The 22,404-nt window shown below is 33.5% G+C and overlaps 1 protein-coding gene across 6 annotated transcripts in view; it reads left to right on the top strand.

The window, feature by feature from the left end:
- The window catches only part of LOC135126826 (uncharacterized protein), a 212,987-nt gene that overhangs the window by 157,252 nt on the left and 33,331 nt on the right, over nt 1-22,404 (top strand). For all 6 annotated transcript variants that reach the window (XM_064052982.1, XM_064052983.1, XM_064052981.1 and 3 more), the window contains 4 exons: nt 12,704-12,915; nt 17,390-17,597; nt 18,160-18,368; nt 19,171-19,402. In XM_064052982.1, coding sequence (XP_063909052.1) covers nt 12,704-12,915; nt 17,390-17,597; nt 18,160-18,368; nt 19,171-19,402 — 861 coding nt within the window. The remainder of the gene's footprint in view (nt 1-12,703; nt 12,916-17,389; nt 17,598-18,159; nt 18,369-19,170; nt 19,403-22,404) is intronic.

Below are 22,404 nucleotides of genomic sequence, written 5' to 3'. Positions count from 1 at the left end.
ACAGTTTGTAAGGATTTTAGTTTTTGGCTTTTTGGGTGTTTATTTCAAAAATTATGTTTACATAATTATCGGTAATTAAATAAATTTTGTTTTAAACTTATCTATGACGTACCTAGCGTTAAACATATCATTTCTGAGAAGACATATGAATTCAGTACCAAGGATGACTCGATTACAAATTATGGTGCTCAATCGATATAACTTTCTGTTATGATGAACGATTTCCATACATCGTTTTACTATACTGTATCAGCTCCTGAGTTTACCAAAAGTTTAACCGAAGAACGTCTCAGGCAAGAAGAAAAAGAAAAAAATAGTACCATGTTTTATGATGTACACAACATGCAAAAGTCGTTTTCCGATTTTCATCTCTCCATCATATGTTGTCTGTCTGTTGGTGATTTTATTAGACACATAATCTTCGGAACTACTGGATCCTTTGTTCTGGAATTTATTATGTACTTAAAGACCATCGTGTAGATAAGTTAAAATATTTGTTCATCTCCCTCAACAATTTGTTGATGTCATTTCAAAAGTTTAGTTTGAATTTTGTAAAATATTATATTTCTATAGTTGTACTTTACCAACCTGTCTTCATTTTTTACCTCGGACATCTAGATTTCTCAAAAAAATTCAACCTTTTACAACAAAATTTATAAAAATTAAAAACCGACCGCTTTAAAATTGTCCAAACGTTTGACCGTAAACATAGTAAATCGACAATCAAAATTCATCTATTTTTCTCTCCAAAAATTTGATGCCATCATCTCGAACCATTACTACTTGATAAATTCTAATTAAAATTTGCAAAATATTACGCGTCTAAACTTGTGATTTATCAAGCATATTTTTGTCCCTCTGTGTACACTTTTGGGAAAAATGTCGTAGAACTACTGAACTGAATCAATTAAATTAAACAATTTGGTTACTATTGTGGCGTGGTAACTAAAACCCGAAACTCACTATTTTCCAGAAATATTTGTTCTAATCACATTAATCATCATCGTAAGAGGTCTAAATGTGTTTGGGAGCTTTAACTAAAAATTTTGTTTGCAAAACGTACTTAAAAAATTTTTACGGACTCATCTGCTAATCCGGACTCGGTTACACCTCGTCCGTAGACAGCAGCGATTAGTCCGAAAACTAACAAGCTATTTACACTGAATATTTCCTATAGGTTGAAGAAAATATTTTTACTTTGCAGAGACAACTATGGACTGCATTTAACTTTGCTGTTTTTTGTTTGTTGCATACAAAATGCATAACTTCTTGATTTTTTGAATGTTAAAAAATTCTAAGTACGGTTCAAGCCGTTATATTAAGAGGCGCTGGATTAAAATTTGTATGAAATACGTGTCTTACTTATGGCACAAGTGGCATAAGTGGTCGATTTTTCCCTGACGGCCTGTAGGACCAACACTTTTCTCGTGTGAGTAATTTGAGTATATAACAAACTCGTAACAACCATAGCTAAGTATTATACACAGTATATGTAAAGGCATCTTGTGTTTAATACATACTCGGTACAGTATTGGTTTGATATTTTAAATCGATTTTAAAGTATGAGTTACGCCATTACGAAATCGTGCATTACGACAATGCATTCTTATCAGCATACTAATAAATTAGTCAATAAAAGACACAATTTAACAATTCAAATAAGTAATTAAAGGAAAACAAATTTTCTTTTTTAATTTTCTCTTGTACGTATCGTTTTCATTATGTACATTATGTTGCTTCTAAAACTCACTACGATCTGTTGTAGCAAATTAATATAATAGGAAAAAACTTGTGTATTAGGTCTATCTTGACACGATCATCTATTTAGATAGCCACAACGATTATTGACAGGTAATCCGTTACGATGAAATATAACATAATGGTTGCCCAATATTTTCTCACATGCAATAAATGAATTAATAACAGAATGAAATATTGGGAAATTTTCACGCCACCGGAAAGATTTAATGAAATTTTATTTTTAGTCACACTCTGCCGCGGTCATAATGAAATGAATGGAATGATTAATCTCCTTTTGTTGTGGATTACAATTGATTGTAAGACAGACATCGACAAAACAAGAGTGGGTGGGTCGTCAGTTAAAAATAAATGCAGCTTATATTGGCAACAATTTTTTCGGATTTTTTCTGAAAAATATCCACGTCTAAAATATAATTATGTGTATTCGATAAAGATTCATCTTTGAAAAATTAAATTTTTAAGGAAGTGTGATAATGATTTTTCAGTCATTTTAAAGTATAAATATTGAGTAACACATTACTATAAGCCATACGGTGAAACAAAATTATTTTAATTCAATTCAAATCAAATCATGAAATTTTAGCGTAAAGTTATTTTTTGAAAACGACTATGGAATAAACAGCGTGACGGGATATTTTATTTATTGATTTATTTATTTTATTTTAAAAGATAATATGGCAGAGGGCGAGCCCTGTAAAAATAACCAATTCTCACAAATTTAACACCACACTTTTTCTGCTCATATAATAAAAATGTGTACCTAATACTTGACAAATATTTGTTTGCATTATTTTTGAATATATTATAATTTCCTTTTTTATTATTATTACTTATTCGTAGATATAGACATTTAGCAAATTAAGGATGCTCAAAGTTTTCAATTCATCTCGTTACGAGTCCGTTCGTTTTAATTTACCCACCAGTCTACTTGCCTTCTTTTGAATTATGAATGCACTGTGTTGAAAGATTCCTCCTATGACAACTACCGTATGTCGTAATACTGTGGAAACAATCAAATTAAGTTGTGTGACAACTCATTCCCTACACTGCTTGGAAGCTATTGCATCAACATATTGTGTCAATCTAAGAAACGATTCAATTAGCAGGTCAAATAGTTTACAATTTTCCCCAAATAGAATTCTAGACGTTGTAATCAGAATATTTTGCCTGCAAGTTTACGTTACGCTTTATTTTTCATAGAATAAGTACATACAGGAGGTATTAGTAGGATTTATATAAATTTTATTTTCCATCTATCTAGTGTCCTCTCAATTTTACTTGCGTTAAATACAAGAGATATATCGTCATAATCATAAGCTCCTACTACCAATTCGGAATGAATTGGGAATAGCGACATTAATAAGTTATTACTGAATAAAGTACCTGAATAAAGTTAGCTCTATTTAGAGATTTGAAGGATATCTAGCAACATTTTGTATTTTTATTGCACTACAATGTTGGTCCTCTAATACTTCGGCTTTCCATTTTGTACAAAAATAATGAAATTACAATGAATATAGCATATTGTTAATGTTTTTTATCTAAGGTTGTAATAATGTGGCTTTTAAGTGTAGTGTTAACACATTTTCTCTTGAATAAGGTTCATTCGACAGACGGCTAATTTCATGTTTTCTGAACGTGTCATAGCTCCTAGTGTGTGAAAAACCAGAAAGCTTGTTTTAAGTAAGATCATGTACATGGTTAGCCAAAAATTGTCTCATCATTCCCATCAAAAATTTACTGATGCATCTCAAAATTTTGCAAAAAACATTTCAAATAAAATGTACACAATAATTTGTGCCTTTAGTTGTAATAATAATGTATTAATCTGTCCCTATTTTTAATTGTATAATATGCATGTAGATTTTTGACAAAAACATTAAAACTTATGCAACAAAATTTTACATTTTAATTTAGAAGTTACAAAACCGATTGCGCCAAAATTTTTACATTTAGGTTGTGATGATAATATGACAATGGTACACGATAATTAGAATACCTTTGTTTATCCCTTCGAAAAATTGTATAACATCATCTCAAAATGTAATGTTAATTGTATGTAAAATGTACAAAACAAAATTCATATGTATGTATTTATTATTCCATTCAGCCTAAGTTTTAATCATTGATGTGAAATTTGTTATAGAAAAAAATCAAAATTAGATAACGAAATTTTACAGTTATATTAGAAACTGTGAAACCGGTTGTATTGGAATTATCGTGACTATGGTAAATCGCTAACAAAATTCATCAGTTCATATTTTCCGAAAAGTTGATAACGTCATTCCAATATTTATTTGTAGCACTCTTACTTTAAATCTATAGTGTGGCATGGCCCTTCATTTATGACTGAATATTGTACTTATAATTTTAATCATAAGTATACAAGTTATAATTAAAAATATCAAATTTCCAAAAAAAATTTTACTAGAGTTACTATCTTAAATTGATATTGTTGCAAGCATGTCACTTGGTGTCAAAACTTGGTTTGTTCCTTTACGAGTGTACTGTACTTCATTCATATCGATTTAGAAAAACAAACCACTGAGAACTGTATTCAGTGGAGAAATAAGTATCTATATAAACTGGATATTTTTCCATTTAACGGTAGTTTTTTCCAGTAGTATGAAAATCACAGAAAATGCACAACTCACTGTCCCCATTTAGAATTGGCTTTTTCATGGACCAACTTGATTTATAAATAATATGAATGTCTATAAAAACTCAACATAGATTCGGAAACCAAAACAATTGAAAATGATATCAGCCTGTTGGTGGTGGGAATGATCAAGCAATTTTGGTTGGCGTTTTACCATCTACACAATATTTCTAACATACATAAAAATCGACAAAGATAACAGAAGACAAACAGGCAGACGACAGACAGACCGAAATGCGAGACCTACTTTTTCTTACTCTTGAGGTCATGAAATTATTAAAACAGCCATTCGTCGGATTCTTCCTTGATTTATGCTCGGGTAGTAGAAAGCTTGAATATTAATCAATCAAGAATATCAAGAAAAAGAACATGGATGATATTTTTGAAAATATGTATGTCAATATAAATATATGCTAATTTCGAAAGCAATGGCAAGTTTGATTTTTTTCAGTCGACTGGTTTTTCATTTTTTTTCCAAATAAAGAAAAGTTTACAAAAGGGTTCAATGCAGATATTTTAATAGAATACTGAGGAGGAAAGTGTTTCATTCCATTACCATTTTTTACGGTTTAGGTTGAAAAGTGACATTCACTTCCATCTCAAGGGTGGAGAGTGACATTAACTCCCATCTCATGGGTAGAAAGTGACAATTAAATCACATGTCACATTCCTTCTTCTGTATTTTAAACTGATTTTGTCAAATGAGATATCCTCTGAGAAAATAAAGAGCACATAAGGAGGGGCTAGTACTTTCCAAGGTAAGACTGATTTTGGCAAATAACCAGCTCTTTTAAGAAAATAAAGCGTGGGTGGGCGGTGCTAGTTCTTGCCAAGATAAAACTGTTTCTGGCAAATGACATTACCTAAGAAAACCAAAGGTGGGTGGCCGGGGCTAATACTAGCTAAGATAAGACTGATTTCGTCAAATGACCTACTCTCTAAGAACATGAAGGGCGAGTGGACGGGACTGGTACTTGCTAAGATAAGTCAAATGACCCACTCTCTAAGGAAAAAAAAGGGCGAGGAGACGGGGCCAGTACTTGCTCTGTCTACAAAAGCCTCGATCTCAGTGCCACCTACATTAATCAGTACTTCCCTATACCTCATCAAACCGCTCACCCACCTACTCAGGGTGGGGTTTACGTTGTGCTCTTGTAGGGCTAATTCTATTTTTTTGAATGTCGTTTTATCGAACGTCCCTTCAATATCCAAGAACACCCCTAACGTGGAGAGTTTGTTCTCTATCGCCCACTCTATACGGTTTACAACTGTGTGTAAGGCCGTATGCGCGGATCTGGAAGATTGAGTACTGGCGATATTTCTTTTGGAATGGGAGGTAGTCCTTGTGCTGCCTGGAAACATAGTCTGCAGCAAAAGTTCTGCGAACTCTTCCAAGGTGGCTGTAAAACTGCCATCTTCTTTTTTTAGGAAACCTGGTTGATATGTGTAGTCCTTCGAGAGAACTGTCTTCAGTCTTGCAGTCGACGTTATGTCGCTGCAAAAGGACCTCGACGTTTCCCGTTTCCTCTTTCTTAATTCTTTCTTAAACTCTTTCCGGTGCTCCTTATAGGCTTCCCAGTCTTCAGTTTTCTTAGGGTTTTTAGCTCTACTGAAAACTTTTCTTAGCCCCGAATGAAGTAGGCTGAGCCTTCGGTTCCACCATGGTGTACGTTTGCCCAGGCCTTTCTTCTTTAGGGGGCAACTCTTCCCATAAGCTGACATTAGAGAGTCGTTGGTGATGGTCAAAGTTTTCTTTATGTCTTCTCTCGATTTATATTTTATTGGTATCGACTGTACGGAGGTCCCCAGTCTGCCTTCATGTTCTTCGTTGAATAAAACCCAGTTCGTCAGCCTAATGTTCCTGTACGTCTTTATCTCTGTCTCTATACATTTTAATGTATACACAATTAATCCATCTATGGTCTGATAAGATATCCCATGTAGCCAGTGTATTATCTATTACTGATTGACTACGCGATGTTACGAAAGTTGGTTCGCAGCCTCGATTGAGAATCTCTAGATTTGTTCCCAAAAGATATTCAGCTAGTGTTCTTCTTCTTTCATTAGTATCTTTGCTCCCCCATAGCAAACAGTGGGCATTTGCATCGGTATCGATGATGAAGTTTATATTTTCGATGTCAGTGGTTCATCGAGTTCGCCATCTCCCATGTTAGACATGGTTCATGTGCTCCCTGTGATAAGTACACGGATGCTATTACCAATTGCTCTTCGCCTCTTCCTATGTTACACTTAACATTTACCGCAGTCACATCCCTAGAGCTGACCTGAAGTAGGAGGACGGCTTTAATATTCCTGGGAATGTAAATACATGTCCTTGGAGATTCTATTGTGGTACCTGAAATAATGGTGCCATTTAAATTGCTCAACCCCGCGATCCTGGATTTTACTATCCATGGTTCTTGGATTACTGCTACAGTGTTTTGCATCTGCTGCAGAGCCATCTCTGCAACCAAAAATCTCATACTTATCTTAGGAGACATGAGGCTTATATTTCAGACGGGCCCGCCCCTATTGGTAGGCTTCATCCCCTGAAGTTTCTGCAACTTCCATAGGGGTCTGCCCTTCCTGGGTCAACACCTCGTTCTCTTTAAGTTTCAGGTTGAAAGAGGACAGCATATATTTGATCCTGCTTTCTCTCTCCCTGATTGTTTTGGCCTCATCCATCCCAAGACCAAACACAAAGAGGTTGCCTGGAGAGGCAGCCTCGCCTGGTTTGGCCTCGTGATGGAAAAGAAGCCATTTTTTAATGCGAGCCCATTGGTTCTGACACGCCAGGCGGCGAAGTCCGACCTCTGCATCTACCGGTGCTCCCGGTATTCACAGGGTCGCGACCACGTTAACTTGTGCGCCGTCCCAAAAGGCTGTTAGAGAGCGCAATGTTTGTTTTAGCCATTCCAGAGACATCTCGTCTTCACAGATTATCCTTAGGAGTTTCCCTGTGTACTTGATGCCCCTGAAAGTGGTTGCTTGTCTTCCCGATGCCAGGCACTGTTCGAGTTGTCTATCCAGTGCTCCCATCAGGCCAATTTGTACCATCACCACCTGGTCAGCAGTCGGCTTACCAAGTGGATGTTGTGCATCAATTACAGCTACACGGAGATGACATGAAGCTACCTACCTGTATCTATGTTCTTTACAGGTGGTCTTTTGCCTTCTCATTCTCATTTGCTTTTGTGCTACCGGAGGTGTGGAGGTTGAAGACCGCACTCTCTAATCGTAGCTAAGATAAGCCTGATTTTGTCAAATGAACCTCTCTAAGAACATGAAGAACGAGTGGACGGGACTGGTACTTGCCAAGATAAAACTGATTTTGACAAAGGACGTACTCTCTAAGAAAATAAAAGGCGAGTGGACGGGGTTAGTACTTGTTAAGATAAGAGTGATTTTGTCAAATGGCACACTCTCTAAGAAAATAAAGGGCGGGCGGGCGGAGTTACTACTTGCCAAAAAAGTTTGAAAATGTCACACTACTGCCTATTTTATGAAAAACAACATTATGTTAAAGTCTAATAGGTTAAAAAAATAGGTTTCCGAATTTTCTATTTTTTAAAGAACAAAGAGAAAATGATTTAAAAATTCTTCCCAGATTTGAGGCATTCGAAATATTTAAAAATAACAGCTTTGTAAATAATATTGACATCAATTCTGACTTCACTGATTTCAGTAACTCAAAAAAATTGTTTTCTTAACTAAAAAAAGCTCAGATTAGGCAAAGAAACTCTTTTTTCTGAAATATTTGGATTTACTACAAGCAAATCAACCGTAGTTTAAAGAAATACAAAATTTAGTAAAATTTAACAGTTTGCTTTTGAACTCTTTGTTTTTGACTTGGTTAAAATAATTTTAACATAGATTATAAGAAGCAGCAAAAAAACACATTCCATAAATTGAAAAATGTATTTCTTATGTATTTAAAGTTTCTTTTTAAATCATATATGTACTTATCGCCGTTGCGATTTTTTTTTTTGTAATGAAATATGAATTTTAATACATATTTACATTACAAGCACCTAATGTGCCGAATAACATAAGGAGCTATATCTTCCATACATTGCACACAGCTTCTATACGTTTATCTTCTCTATTATAACACCTAAAAACTACAAAAATTGCGTTGTGTCAACCACATTGGCATTATCTAGACAATACTAACCTGCCGAAAGTACAAAATTGCAAAAATATGTCCACACCTTTCGCCACTTTTTTTTTAATTTTATATTTTCGGTGTTACAGGGGGAATAAACGTATAGTGTTGTCGTGAACCGAGAGATCGAAGAGCATTCCTTCATTAACTTCAACGAAGTGATTTAAGATTGCGCTAATGTGGACTAACAGTTATTAATTTATCAAGGCGCAGAAGTTCCTCTTTTATTATATCGAATATGAAGTTTATTAGCCAAGACGCAGCCAAGCCTAATAATCATATGATATATAAAAAGGAACTTCTATGCCATGATAGTTATTAAACTTATTAAACATTTTCCGAAATGGCAATCTCAACCAAACAAACCACTAATTTATTGGAGGTTATGTGGGTATGCATTGGTCACCACACTTCACGAGATCAACTGTTGCGATGCGACGTTGCAAGATTAGGCGCAAATTTAATTAATAAATATATATAAATTATATTTATAGAAATAATAAATCGAATGTATTTATAATGACTAATAGAAAGGACTAACAAAGCGTATACAGTTATTGTTAAAACGAAAAATAATTGACCACCTTGTAAAGTGTAATGTGGAGGTAGATGTTACTAATCAGTGACGGCTCGTCAGGGACGGCAGGGTCGGCCAGGCCGTACCAAATAATTTGAGAAGTAAGAAAACAATTTTTTTTGAAAATCCAAATTTTTTATTAGCATTTTTGAAAGACTGATACTATAATTTTTAAAAATTAAAAAATTAATAAACATAAATGAATAAAAATAATTACTATTAATTTCTAATAATGAAGACACAATTTAATGTTTTAAATTCATCCCGGAGAGAAACTATTTTACTATGTCAAATGCCTATATAGACACGGGCCCGGCCGGCCGATGCGTTGAAAAATTACCAACAGTAATCTACGAGCTACGGCTTATGCTTTCCAATCGGTATATGGCTGCATTAAGTTACAATTCTGGCGTAGATTGAAACACACAACATCGGCCGATAGCGCTCTGGCCGATTTTGCCGCAGACGCAGACGACACCGTGGATGCGGCGCGCTCGTTTCTACTTATCGCTCTTTTATTTTATTCATTTCAATATTTACGGTTTTTCATTATTTCATAAATTATTAAAAACTGATTAAAGAATTATGCATGTCAAGCATAAAGTTTCAAAATTTAAGAAAGTCGTTAATAATTTAATTTAGTTGGGTAAAATTGGATGATTCAAACAATACTGCAATCTTTTTATCAATCAACTGATCATATATATCTTAATACGGTATATTCCTAACTGTAGAGTGTTGAAATTGTATTCATCTCCTGTAATAAAAAATATTTTACATAAAATAGTCCGTGAATTCCCGTATAGTTTCCACCCGCGGTCGGCCGGCCGGCTCGGTTGTAGCAATCCAACGTACTTGGACGATTAATAAACCGAAGATGAACGAACGATGAATATTTTTGACCAGTGTTGGTTGCACGTTGCACGAAGCGCTTGATTGAATTGGTAAATAATTAAATATATTTATATTAATTCGTATAAAAACTCACGATGGACACTTTTCGCAATATAGTTGACATGAATGGCGACTTGGTTAATTATTTATTAATACATAAATTTAAAGAACTAACTTATGGCCATAAAGTTTTTGAGAAGCAACGTTAATTATCAATTTGATTCAAACGAAGCCTGGTCATAATCGTGCATTTTCTAAAACACTCTACTGTAAATATCCTTCGTTAGCTGGCAGCGAAACACGTAACAAATTATTTTTCTGGTATTGTTTATTATTTTCAGAATCCAAGAACCCTTATAATTCTAGTGGTTGTGATAATTTAAAAGAAGTTCATCGTGCACTGGCCAAACGCAAAATTTCTAAGGAGCATATTTATTTGACTCTAAAATTTAAATTGTTCGGAAAACACAATATCGCGAATTCGTTGGATAGTGCCAGACACGAATACATATATAAATAAATACAATGAGACTGTTCGAGAAAACAGAATTATGGTAAAACATTTAATAAATATGATTATTTTTCTATCAACACAAGAAATGGCATTTCGAGGTAACGACGGAACAAGTGGTTCGGATAATCAAGTCAACTTTAAGCAGTTAGCAAATTTTTTAAAAAGAATTCGAAATGAAGATCATTATTTTCAAAGATATATTCTGATGTTGAAGAGATTGCTACTTTAAAATTGCTGATATAGCTCCTCCATCTGCGAAACGGCGTAAAACTGATTTAACGAATGACAATGACATTTTATTAACTAAAAAACTAATTAGAGTTATCCTCATGTTTGGCCGACCCACGTTTTTTTGGCACGAGCCGTCACTGTTACTAATGTGACAACACCGCATTTACTTCTATGCCTAGGCATAGAAAACGAATTTTTATCCCCATTTTTGGGCATAGAAAGAGCACATTGTTTGCGATTTCTGAAAAAAGTTCATTATATACAATTTCGAAAAATCATATCTCAAAAATGATTGCTACATCTCTTGTACTAATGACGAACAGAATGGGTGGTATAATGTGCAGATCTCTTGAAGTCCAAGACTGAGATCGATTTCCAAACAATAACGTTATACCTTCCAATGCGGTCAAAATTTCCTCAGTCCTTGGAGAAGGATACCTGTTTCTGCTTTATTTGACTTCTCATATTCACACAAATTTATCTAAGTTAGATTCATGAAATTTAGGAGCTAGAAACTTGGTACTAGCTACTTAATTCAGTCGCTTTAAAGAAGTTCTTTTGTGTTATCCCTATGAGTTCTTGTCCATGAAGTGTCACTTGAACTCCTCCGTTTTTATTACATAACTGTTTATGGAACTAATTATGTAGACGCAAAATATGTCATTTTATGAAATTATCACCTTAAAAATTGGTTAATTTAAATACACAATCTTCCCTGTAAGTTATAGCATATTTTTTTATTTTGCATCTGTTACTTGTGTTATTCTGTTTTGACACTCAATTTTGACAAAGTCTGCAAGTGTAGCTTATTATTGTTCTGAATTCACTTTGTCATTACGTTTCGTTTATATCTAACAAGTAATAACAAATAGTTGTTTATATTAAAACGGAAGTAGATGATCATCACCATTCGAGGGCTATGTTTGTGCCCGAACGTTAGCGAGCGCTGACAAAATAATCCAAGTCTTCAAAAGTTGAATTTCTTTAAAATGGATGTTAATGAAAATTAACGAAACATGGAAATCGAATAGGCAACCGTTGTCTGTTCCTTGTTTCTGACGAAAAATTCAAAGTCGTTATAAATAGGAAGTGCAAAATATTATTTTACTCTCTTATTATACTACAATTTCTAACTTTTATTCTACTAAAATTTTTAACGGGTGGTGCTTTCTAGGTGTAGCTTTGAACAACCTTTATGTTAAGTAATTATTTATTCGATATTTGACATTTTAACAATGTTTATGTAAAAGTAAAGAATGTCCAATAGGTAAGTGGATTAAAAACAAAAATTAAGATCTTCAACTGAAAATAGCAAAAACATTTCCGTGTGTTTGTTTAAAACTTCAACAAATATTAAATTATTTTACAAAAATTACTGTGGGTATTTTTTTGGGTTGATATTAACATTTGATTTTAAAATTCAAAATCAAGATACCGAGATAGAAGCAAAATTTTTACCTTAAAATTAATATAATTAACATCAAATATTTATTAGGTATTTCCCCCATCCAGTGTATAATAATTGGCTTAAAATTTTTTTAATCCAATTGCTTATTAGACGTATACAGTTTTTTTTCTTATCGATCTGTAGTTTTTTAGTAAATATTCTAACGTTTTATATAGGTACTTCTGACTTACATATAAGCTTTTTGCCAAATTTGTACCAATATATGAGACAATGAAAATTTTTCATTGTCGAGATAGCATGGAATTATGCATTGATTTTGTATTCTGACAATGTAACCATTACTATTTTGTTATGTGAATATAACGTATTTTCCACTATAAAATAATTCGGCATGTGCATCAGCTTTGTGGTGTTAATATTACGCATGCATCGCCGCACGGCTTCCGGAACAGTTAAGCTTTCTGCGCCTTTACTGATGTGAAATTTTTATGCAGCTGTGTCCATGAGTACATGGACGTGTATTCCGAAGTGGTCCAGCCAGACGCCGCGGAGCTGATCAACTCTCCGTTTGGTGGTCGGTTCTGCGGTCCCATACCACCCAGACGGCGGGTGTCCCTGTACCGCGCCCTCGCGCTCGCCTTCTACACCGACAAGAACGAATCGACGAGTGACCTCTTCACCGGCAGATACACATTTATCAATGACTGTAAGTTTTAGGCATTGTTCTCTAAAACACAGTGGACCAGTCGACACCTCTTTGTCCTCGTTCCTGCATCTGACCCACGCCCTAATTCGTTTTCTTTACTCCATCTTTTGTTTTTCCCCTTGGCGATTAATCATTCTCGGGAAACGAGTTTCTCACACTGGTTAAAGACGACCCGTGTCGAAATAAAAAACAAGGATATTATCTTCTCACCTGGATTATTGCTACTGCGTTGCGAAATAGATACTTGATTTGTCCGAAATTTTATTTTATTCGGAGTGAAGTGAGATTTGGTGAGCTAATGTAATATTCTTGAAATTAATGTCACTCATGTCAATTTTGTATTAAGCCGTTGTTTGCTGATTTAAGACAACTTAATAGAGAGAGTCCCAAATACTGGTTTCAGTGTGATCTTTGTTTATTATTAAAGGTACCAATAACTTGTATGTGCTCTGATAAAACGGATACTTCCAAAAAGAATGTCGGTTTTTTGTACGGAATATTTTAAATTTTAAAAGTACTAAATTAATCACGAAATCAGGTTGTATAGTGAATATATTATGATGCAATTTTTTATTTTATAGGCATTAAGTTAGAATTTGTAAGTCACTAAATGTAGATCAGTAATCAAAATATCTTAAAAAATGTACATTAATAACCCGGCGCCTCCACCAATTTGTAGGTATTGCTTGACATTTTTATAACAGTTCTATAATAGTTAGTAGGAACATGAAGAATGTTAAACCTGTTCTTTAGCTACATAACAAATACTCAGATGATTATATTGGTAACACAACAATTAAAAAACGAACTAAAAGCTTTATGAACCTGTGTCCTATCTTCGATCAACCAAATTACGGACATAAACAAACGAAATGCTGTTGATACTACCGCAGAATAGTTCATAAAACGTCGTTTGTTTTCGGTGTCCTGAAAGTATATAGAGATTAGCCAATAATATTGACTATAAATTCGTTATGCCTAATTTATTCTTAATTCTTCCATAATCGATTCTCGATTATGTAATAGTTAACTTGTGTTGGTCAAGAAATAAAATATTAAACAACTTCGTCACGTATTATTTTATGACAATTATATAAAAAAGGATATTATTATGTAACGCCACAAAGTTAAGGAAAATTTTAGTTTTCACAAAAAGACAAGAAATCAATTTTCCAATAAAACGAATTGCAAAAGTTTTAACTTTATAATGTTATCAATATTTTATCGCAAAAAACATTAGAACGTGTTTTATAAAATTAAGAATACCAGGGAGTATTCGAGAGTGACAAAAATATCTTTTTGTTTTATGAAAAACTGACTTATTATGAAAACTGTATGCTTGCAAAGAGCAAGATGAAGTACTATTTTTATTGAATGGCTTTGTATCCACTAAAAAAATTTTAATTGAAGATAATAGTGAACTGAAAAGCGATTGGTAAAATATTTTGCCAATTGTTCAACAAAATAACGCTCTTTTCAAATGAAACTAATACTATAAATACAATTTATTAGCTTGTAATATATGTCAGGTTGTAAATTGATTTAGACATGAGACTCCAGATATGTATTTTTTTCGTTTAGTTAGAACGTGACTTAACCTGAAATTGTCCAGTTATACAGGTGCGCAAAAAGTCCGGCAAGGGTCAATTATCTTCGTTATTTGAGAACAATTATTCTAAAAATTTTAGGAATCAGTTGGGTCATTGCCAACGCATAAATAGAAAACTGTTTTGATATTTGTTACAAGTTAATTGAAATTATCAATATCTATATTAAACCATGTCTTGATTTTATATTAATACGTTGTTACTATTTTAATTCTTTATAAAATTTTGATGGCCACAAAATTCTTCTTGAACGAAAAAATATACAAAAAAGACAAAAAAAACTGCAACGGCCAAACAATTTTTTCGTTACGGATTTCAAAATAACCGTTTTTCAAATAACAAAGTTAAATTACAGTTCCGGGACTTTTTTAGACAAAAGGTTGGGTGTCTTAATAATCCGAGGGTGAAAGATTTACACATTGCTGATGAATTATTATAAATATAAAACATTATGACGTAATGATATACAATATGTCCCCGGATTGGGTTTACAAGAGGATTTTTTTAACTTATTTTGCAGAAAAAAGTGAAATGGATAAAAATGTCTGCACTTATAACAAGCCTTTCACAAATAAAAATTAAAAAAAAATACGGGTAAATTATTCAGATAAATTAATTAGAAAAAAAGTTGTTTATTTAAACACATGTTTATTCTTTAATTGTTGCAGAATTGCTTATACTAAGCAAAGCAACAATTTTTATTTTTAAACTTAATATCGGGGCATAGTGTAGAAGCCATTACAATTTAAAATTATTTTCAAATATACAAGGTGTTTCATTGACAGTTATACACAGTAGTTATATGTGTTAAAAGTAACGGCCGATATACCTCTGCAGATCCTTTTTAAAAGTAGATAAAAATGACACCAGACAAATTGTAAGCTTTCTCATATTATTCCGATGATGCAATCTCAAACAAACCTAATACCTACTAAAAGCCAGATTTCTTAGGAACAAGCTGGAAAATGTTGTAAAATATATATTGTACAATTTGAAAAACATGAGAAAACAAAAAATTTGCAAACGTAGTCACCCTGTAGTTGAAACCTTGCTAGGTCTTGTATGCGCATGTTAAAACAAGATTACTTAATGTTTTGTGGAAAATTCCAAACCTCCATTTTAAAAATGGTGGAGGCGTAAATTTTTTAAAGCGACCACTGTTTTAAAAAAAATGCAAAGATATGGAAAACTCGTTGTCCGGATGGCATTTTTTGCCACAGAGAGTTACATGTTAACATTTTCTGAAAGTAGTTTTTTATTCGGCATCAGAAAATGTCAAAAAATCTGGGTGTTCTATTAAAAAAAAAGTAGGCGGCCTTGTCTGTCAAACCGAAAGCGATAAAAAAAGAAAAATATTGTAATCAAGTCGCCATATTTAACTATTCATCCCCACCAAATTAAAAAAAAAAGCTTTTCAAACATCAAAGTTATTTAATCGTTCCGATACTTTATATGTACTAACCCTGTGTAATAATTTTTACACTAAAAAATTTGAAACAAAAAATGTAAATTAGGAGTTTTGTTAGACTGTGTTAAAGGATTTTTTTGCAGTAGTCCACGATAAATATGTAAGCATTCTCGACCTTAAACACCTGTTTAACAGATTTACGGTTACGTAGCAAACAGTATAACCTTTATACAGGGAGCCCAAATGAGACGAAACAGACGGGAGCGTAGACGCTGTACTTGATTATGTGAAAAATGCTCGAACAGGTTGATTTTTTATTCAAGAGGGACGTATAACGTTACTATTTTCGTTATTTTACCTTCACCCAGGAATGAGAGGCGACTATCAAGTCAAAAATCTTAAATGGCATCTTGTGTGGATCCCTTTTAATTCTCTTTGAATTTTGAAAGTTGGTTCCTGAGAAATTGTATTATGAGAAATTAATAAAATAGCACCTCTCTTGACTTCCTCGTTAAGATGAAAATGACCTCCATTCACTTCCATACAAACATAAGAAACTAGCAACGTTATACGTACCCCTGGAATCTAAAATCGACCTATTCGAGCGTTTTTCACATAATAAAGTACAGCGCCTACGGTCCCGTCTGTTTCGGTTTTTTGAGCCACCCTGTATATATTTACACATCGCTACAATTACAACAGATATACATATATATATTTATGTAATCCACTAAATATTCGCTATATAACGGACGATTAAAAAGTTAACCTGTAAAAGTCATGCATAAACTTTAATAAAGTATATTTCCATGGCCAAATCTAATCTGAAAACTTTTTGATCACCCTTTATTTTTAACCTCGTCATTATTCTGAAACTATGCCTTAAATGAAACTAACAACTGAAGACAACAATTTCAAATTTAGATTATTGTATGGAATTTTTTTGTATATCAACAGCATAGTAGTGTTGCCGTTGTTCGAAAAAATAAATTATTATAATTTTTCTGTCGTCATATTAAAATGACCACGACGACGGAACCCTTGAAAGAAAATCTAAACACTGGAATAATTTTATTACTAACCTATTTTTTTCATCATATCCAAACGGCGCAAAAAATCGTTTGCTACGGATTAATAATTTGTGTTTTGTTAAAAAAAAGACAATAAAATTGTCATTAGTGGTTACCAATTTTACGAAATAATTTTATTGTTCATATGTAGTCGTAAAAATGTCATATGTAACTTGACTCTGGTTTTCATGCACCAGTATGTCGTTGCATTCTCTTGTAACACTAATAACTATTTTCACCGCTTTCTGGGATCCTGATTTTCTTACTATCACGTTTTAAAGAAAAATTGTTGTTTCCCGAAACTATTTTTCAGTTTTTCTTTTTTTTTTTTGTTACATTTTTTCAGAATTTATAAATTTGTTGCAACAGTATATTATTCCGTGTTTCAGCGGAGTACGAAGTTGGAATTCCGGTAGCAGGTGGCCCGTGCAATTTCTTGGTGAAGGGCGGAGTGAAGCCAACGGGGGTAATTTTATCGCCTACTTACCCGGGCGCTTACCCCAAGGCGCTCTATTGTAACTATCAGTTCCTCGGGGTGCCTGATCAACGGATACGCTTGGAATTCAGGGATTTCGATCTCTTCTTTGGCGGTCCTCAGTAAGTAACTATATGTAGTAAAAAGCGATTTGATCAAGCAGTCATTACATTTTAACGACTAAATTTGTATTTGTAACAATGCCTGACTTGTAAACAGGGAATGGTGAGAGAAGACGAGGTCCTGGAGTAGAAGGACACCATCACTATTTTATTATTCCAGCACAGGATAATGACTATTCAATAGGTGTCCTAACAGAAGGATACATTTTCTGCGATTTTTTAATATGTATCTCCTGATTTTATTTCAATTTATGACTTTGTTCCAGTAACACGAACGAAGTCATAATTATTATTATTATTATTGTTTTACTCTGCAAATCTGTATGGTATATTATATTTTAAGTACCGCGTTGTGACATTTTGTTTAAATTAAAAATATATACTCATATTCGATTCCTAAAGTTGGGACAGGTCGTACATGTGAACCAACATAGACTTAAGTCAATTTATCCTTAACAAGGAACCATCTGTAAAAGCAATTGATTTCACTGCAACACAGTGATCTTTTTTTCGTCGAATATATCTACTTCACGCTCCTAAAAAAACATTTTTTCGCACACAGTTGTCCGTTCGATTACGTGAAGGTGTACGACGGTCAGGACAACAGTTCGGCTGTAATAGGCACTTACTGTGGTCAGCAGCGCAATCTCGTCATCTACTCGTCCGAGTCTTCTCTTCTAGTTACGTTCGTCACCCTCCCACGCACTGCCAATACTCAGAATAGAGGCTTTAAGGGCATCTTTGAGTTCTCAAACTCTTTTACCAAATTAGGTGAGTTGGGTAAATTTTACTGACAAACAGTTGAGCAGATATTTAAATTACCACAAAATCAACAACGAAAAGCCATTGTGAAGGATGTAGCGAAGATTTTGTTCTGTCACAAAGTGGTCAGTAGTCAGAACAACGCACACTAAAATCTGCATTTTTTTTTAAATCGAACAATAATTTAGGAATTCGTTACTCTGAGTGGCATAGGAGACCATTTTATCTGTGTAAAAAGAAAACGCCACTTTGAAAATTTAACTAACCAAAAAATTTCAAGCAAAGCTCCCGCGAGGAATTAATGGTCTGCATTTACATCTCGCCAAAATAAAATAACGAAAGAGTTGAAATTCTCACCTACTTTTTGCTAGTTCGGCGTGAAAAATGAGTGGCGAATAATGATCCAGCTCGGAGTTTTCGTATGATATTCAAATCTGCAGCATCCGAAATTTACATATAAATCCAGCAAATTTTTCTACTTCAGATATCCTAATCCAATACAATATAGATGGCATTCGTAAACTAGATTATTGTGGTACTTTGCGCATTTTGATCGCGTCTTTATGTACGTGCTTTCTTGCAGATGTGCTTTTGTGAGCTACAGAATTGACTATTTAGCAATGTCTAGTCGTATTTATGACTACAATATTACCCCATTATTTTTATTTACTTTTTATTCTTTGATATATAGACTAACTAGGCCATAAAGATCTAGTCTTACGATGAAGATGGTCTATAAATATAAAATTATTATAATTTTACGGCAACAGTTACTTACTCGCTTTATTTAATGATTAACTTCGTTTTCCAGACTTTATAAGGAAAAACGACGGTGAACATATACGAGGATCAGAATGCGACCAGAAAATCTTAAGCAAGAAAGAATCCAGCGGGTTCGTGTTCAGTCCTAACTACCCGTTTCTCTACGTGCCAAAAGTAGTCTGTCGTTACTTCATCTACGGCATGCAGGATTCCCAGCATCTGGAGCGAGTTAGACTCGAGTTCGTGCTGTTCGAAATACCGAAAGCGCGCAACAAAGGAGAGTAAGTTGAATAATAACCTTTTTAATTTCTCACCTCGTTTAAAAAATTATTATTTACACTGTCACGTACGAAAGCAAACTTTGGGTGGTATTTAAAAAAGTGTAATCCACGTGATCTGATATTACCGCGTTACAAAATGCACGGTACAGGAGAATTGAGCTAAATTAGTAGATATTAAAAAGTAAAAACCAAAACAGAAATGCAGATATACCTAATCACATCTATAACTGTAGAAACCTTTCCGATCCAGACTCCTATACATGTGCAATGTGGAAGGTTTATAAATATTTGTCCACCCACGTTGGCTGTGTATTTTACGATTCGATCTAATGATAGAGTTGATTAATTACAAATATGTCAAATGTCAATTATATGTCACACGCGTCGCGCAAAATGTTTATAATTTCGATTTATTTATTTTAAGGTGACAAATTAATATTAATAACAAATATAATTATCTATCAATACAAAATATCTTACTAGTCGATTATAAAGTCGTTAGGTAATTAAATTGAAGATGCAAATGAATACTGTAATTATTGACGATGCAATTCTTTTGGGGTTAGATTAATATGCAAAATTTTAAACTAGGTTTTACAAGTATTAGATGTTTTGCATAATTTATTAATATGTAATTTCAAACACTTTTTAAAAAAGCCATATTAAATAGTCTAATCTTCCATTTTCATAGTTCATACTTTACCTAATTACATCATTCCAAATTGACTATTTTCTTGAATCTATAAATTAAAAATTTTTGGAAAAAATATTAGCACGTTGTAGACAACGCACCTAAGCAAATACGGCAGATTTCCTCATAAAATATTTTTTAGTTCACGAGCGTAAGTTCAGTACAGTAATAGGATCCATCTGACGAATGGATACTTTAATGTTTTCTGGACATTTCATGAGTATAGTAACGTAAGTCTTCTGTTTCCGTTTATTGTCTGTCGTCTGTCTCGACATTTATTAAACATGTAGGTTACGAAATTACTGGACCGATTGTTGTCAAATTTTGTACGTATATTATAAATATCCTGTAGTTGGTAAAACACCAACCAACACTATGACAACGTCAGCTCAAAATTTTGTAACAGTAAATGTAATTTAAATTTTATGGAATAAAATATTCTGGCACGTGTGGTTTAGGAATCCGTGTTAAGTTTTTACTTCAGGTATCTAAATTTTTGAAAAAAAAATTCAAGATTGTATAACACCATTTTTCAATTTAAATTAGAAGCTGAAAAAACGAGTGCTCTGAAATCTTGCAGTGTAAATCGTTATTCAAAATTTAACCGTTTATTTTTTATCCTCTCCCAAAAAATTGATGACGTTATCTATCTAAAATATACAAACTATTTTGACTTTGTACTTGTGATTTATCTCTGCATCCATATTTTTTAGAATTATTTGTACAGAGTGAGTCAAAAAAAAATTAATGAGGCAATTTATATTAATAACCATTCCAAGAACGGTTTACCCAATTTTCCGAAAAATTTGAGTTTGCACCTATTCAAACTGATATACGTGTCCTTGTTGATGACGTCTTCATAAAATTTTGTTATGGGAAAACTCACTTGAAATATATGCATAGCATTCTTCTTTCCTTGTACATTAGCAGTCCACACATTTCTGTATTTTAACTTATAGGGGTTATTATAAAAACATCGCAAAATATAATTTTATAATTTTTCGAAGAATCTGTTCTTCGCCTGTACTTTTGGAGCGAAGGAAGTTCTGTCTAAACATCTTTAGACCAATGTTTACTTCCCGAGCGTAAGCGAACGAAGTATTGTAATCGAATCCGTCGGCCGCGTCTATACTTTTACGTTTTCTCGACCTTTCATGACCCCTAGAGTACAAAGAAATAGGTCTCCCGTTTCCGTCTGTCTGTGTGTCTGTCTGTCTATCTGTTCGTTTGTCTCTCCACCTGTCTGTCCGTCTGTCTGCCGTACGGATTTTTATTAGACAGATTAATCTCCGAAAGTACTGGGCCGATTGTTGTCAAATTTTGTATTTATATTAGGAATTTCATGTAGATAGTAAAACACTAACCAAATTTGTCTAATCATCCCCACCAATAATGTGATAACATCAGCTAAAATGTCCAAAATATGATGAGTCTATATTTGTCATTCCATTTTTTTTTTGAGAACTCAAGTCGGATTCATAAGCGACAAGTACAAGTGTATGTATGTACGAAAAATTTTAAGAGGGCGTCATCAGTTGATCAGATTATTTGTGAAGTTGCGTTTTATCGTCTACTAACATATTAAATTCGACAACAATTGCACAGACAGATAAACAGACAATTAGACCGACGCACATGTGGTTGCGATATACTGGTATTTAAAATCGGCGTGGGTAAAACTCAACAATTTATTTCTTAGTAACTCAAATTTACACGACTAATTACACATCGATTATGTACCAAATAATTCCGGCGCAACTTGACTGGATTCTCAACATTCACTAGACTCGACTCGTTCATTGAATAATTCCGTTCCCGAAGGTGGCCTCTATTTAAAGCCATATTTCCCTTCTAGATATTCAGCAATCGACGTCTTTCTGGAATACCCATCGCGACTTCTGATTTCAGGCTTTTCTTTAGCGAACGCCACCGGCCACCGTCACCTATGATGAGTCACCCATCAGCGCCGTACATACTAGAACCCATAAGCGTCGTACCGGGGCGGCGTATGGGTTTCTTTTTCTTAACAATATAAAGGACAGACGGGGGGATTACTTTCTCGTACTTTCTTAGCTTACCCTCGGGAAGTAAAAATAGGAGAAATGTTATAAAAGCCAAAGTATATGTTATACATATGTACTGTGATTCTAAATTATTACTTCATGTTCTAAAATAATCACATTTATATTAATAGGATTATTTATCTGTTTCATTTATTTATGTAATTTTACCGTAAATGTAATAACTACCCATATTAAAAAAGTGCGTTGACCGCTGCAGCAAATCTTAACCAAGTTCAAATTTTATAAGG

The sequence above is a fragment of the Zophobas morio genome, unplaced genomic scaffold (assembly GCF_036711695.1).
Source record: "Zophobas morio isolate AGI-343-1 ecotype UQ-CSIRO unplaced genomic scaffold, CSIRO_AGI_Zmor_V1 ptg000011l, whole genome shotgun sequence".
NCBI classification, from domain to species: Eukaryota; Metazoa; Arthropoda; class Insecta; order Coleoptera; family Tenebrionidae; genus Zophobas; species Zophobas morio.
The sequence above is the reverse complement of the archived record's forward strand: the minus strand, read 5'-3'. Positions and strand labels throughout refer to the sequence as shown.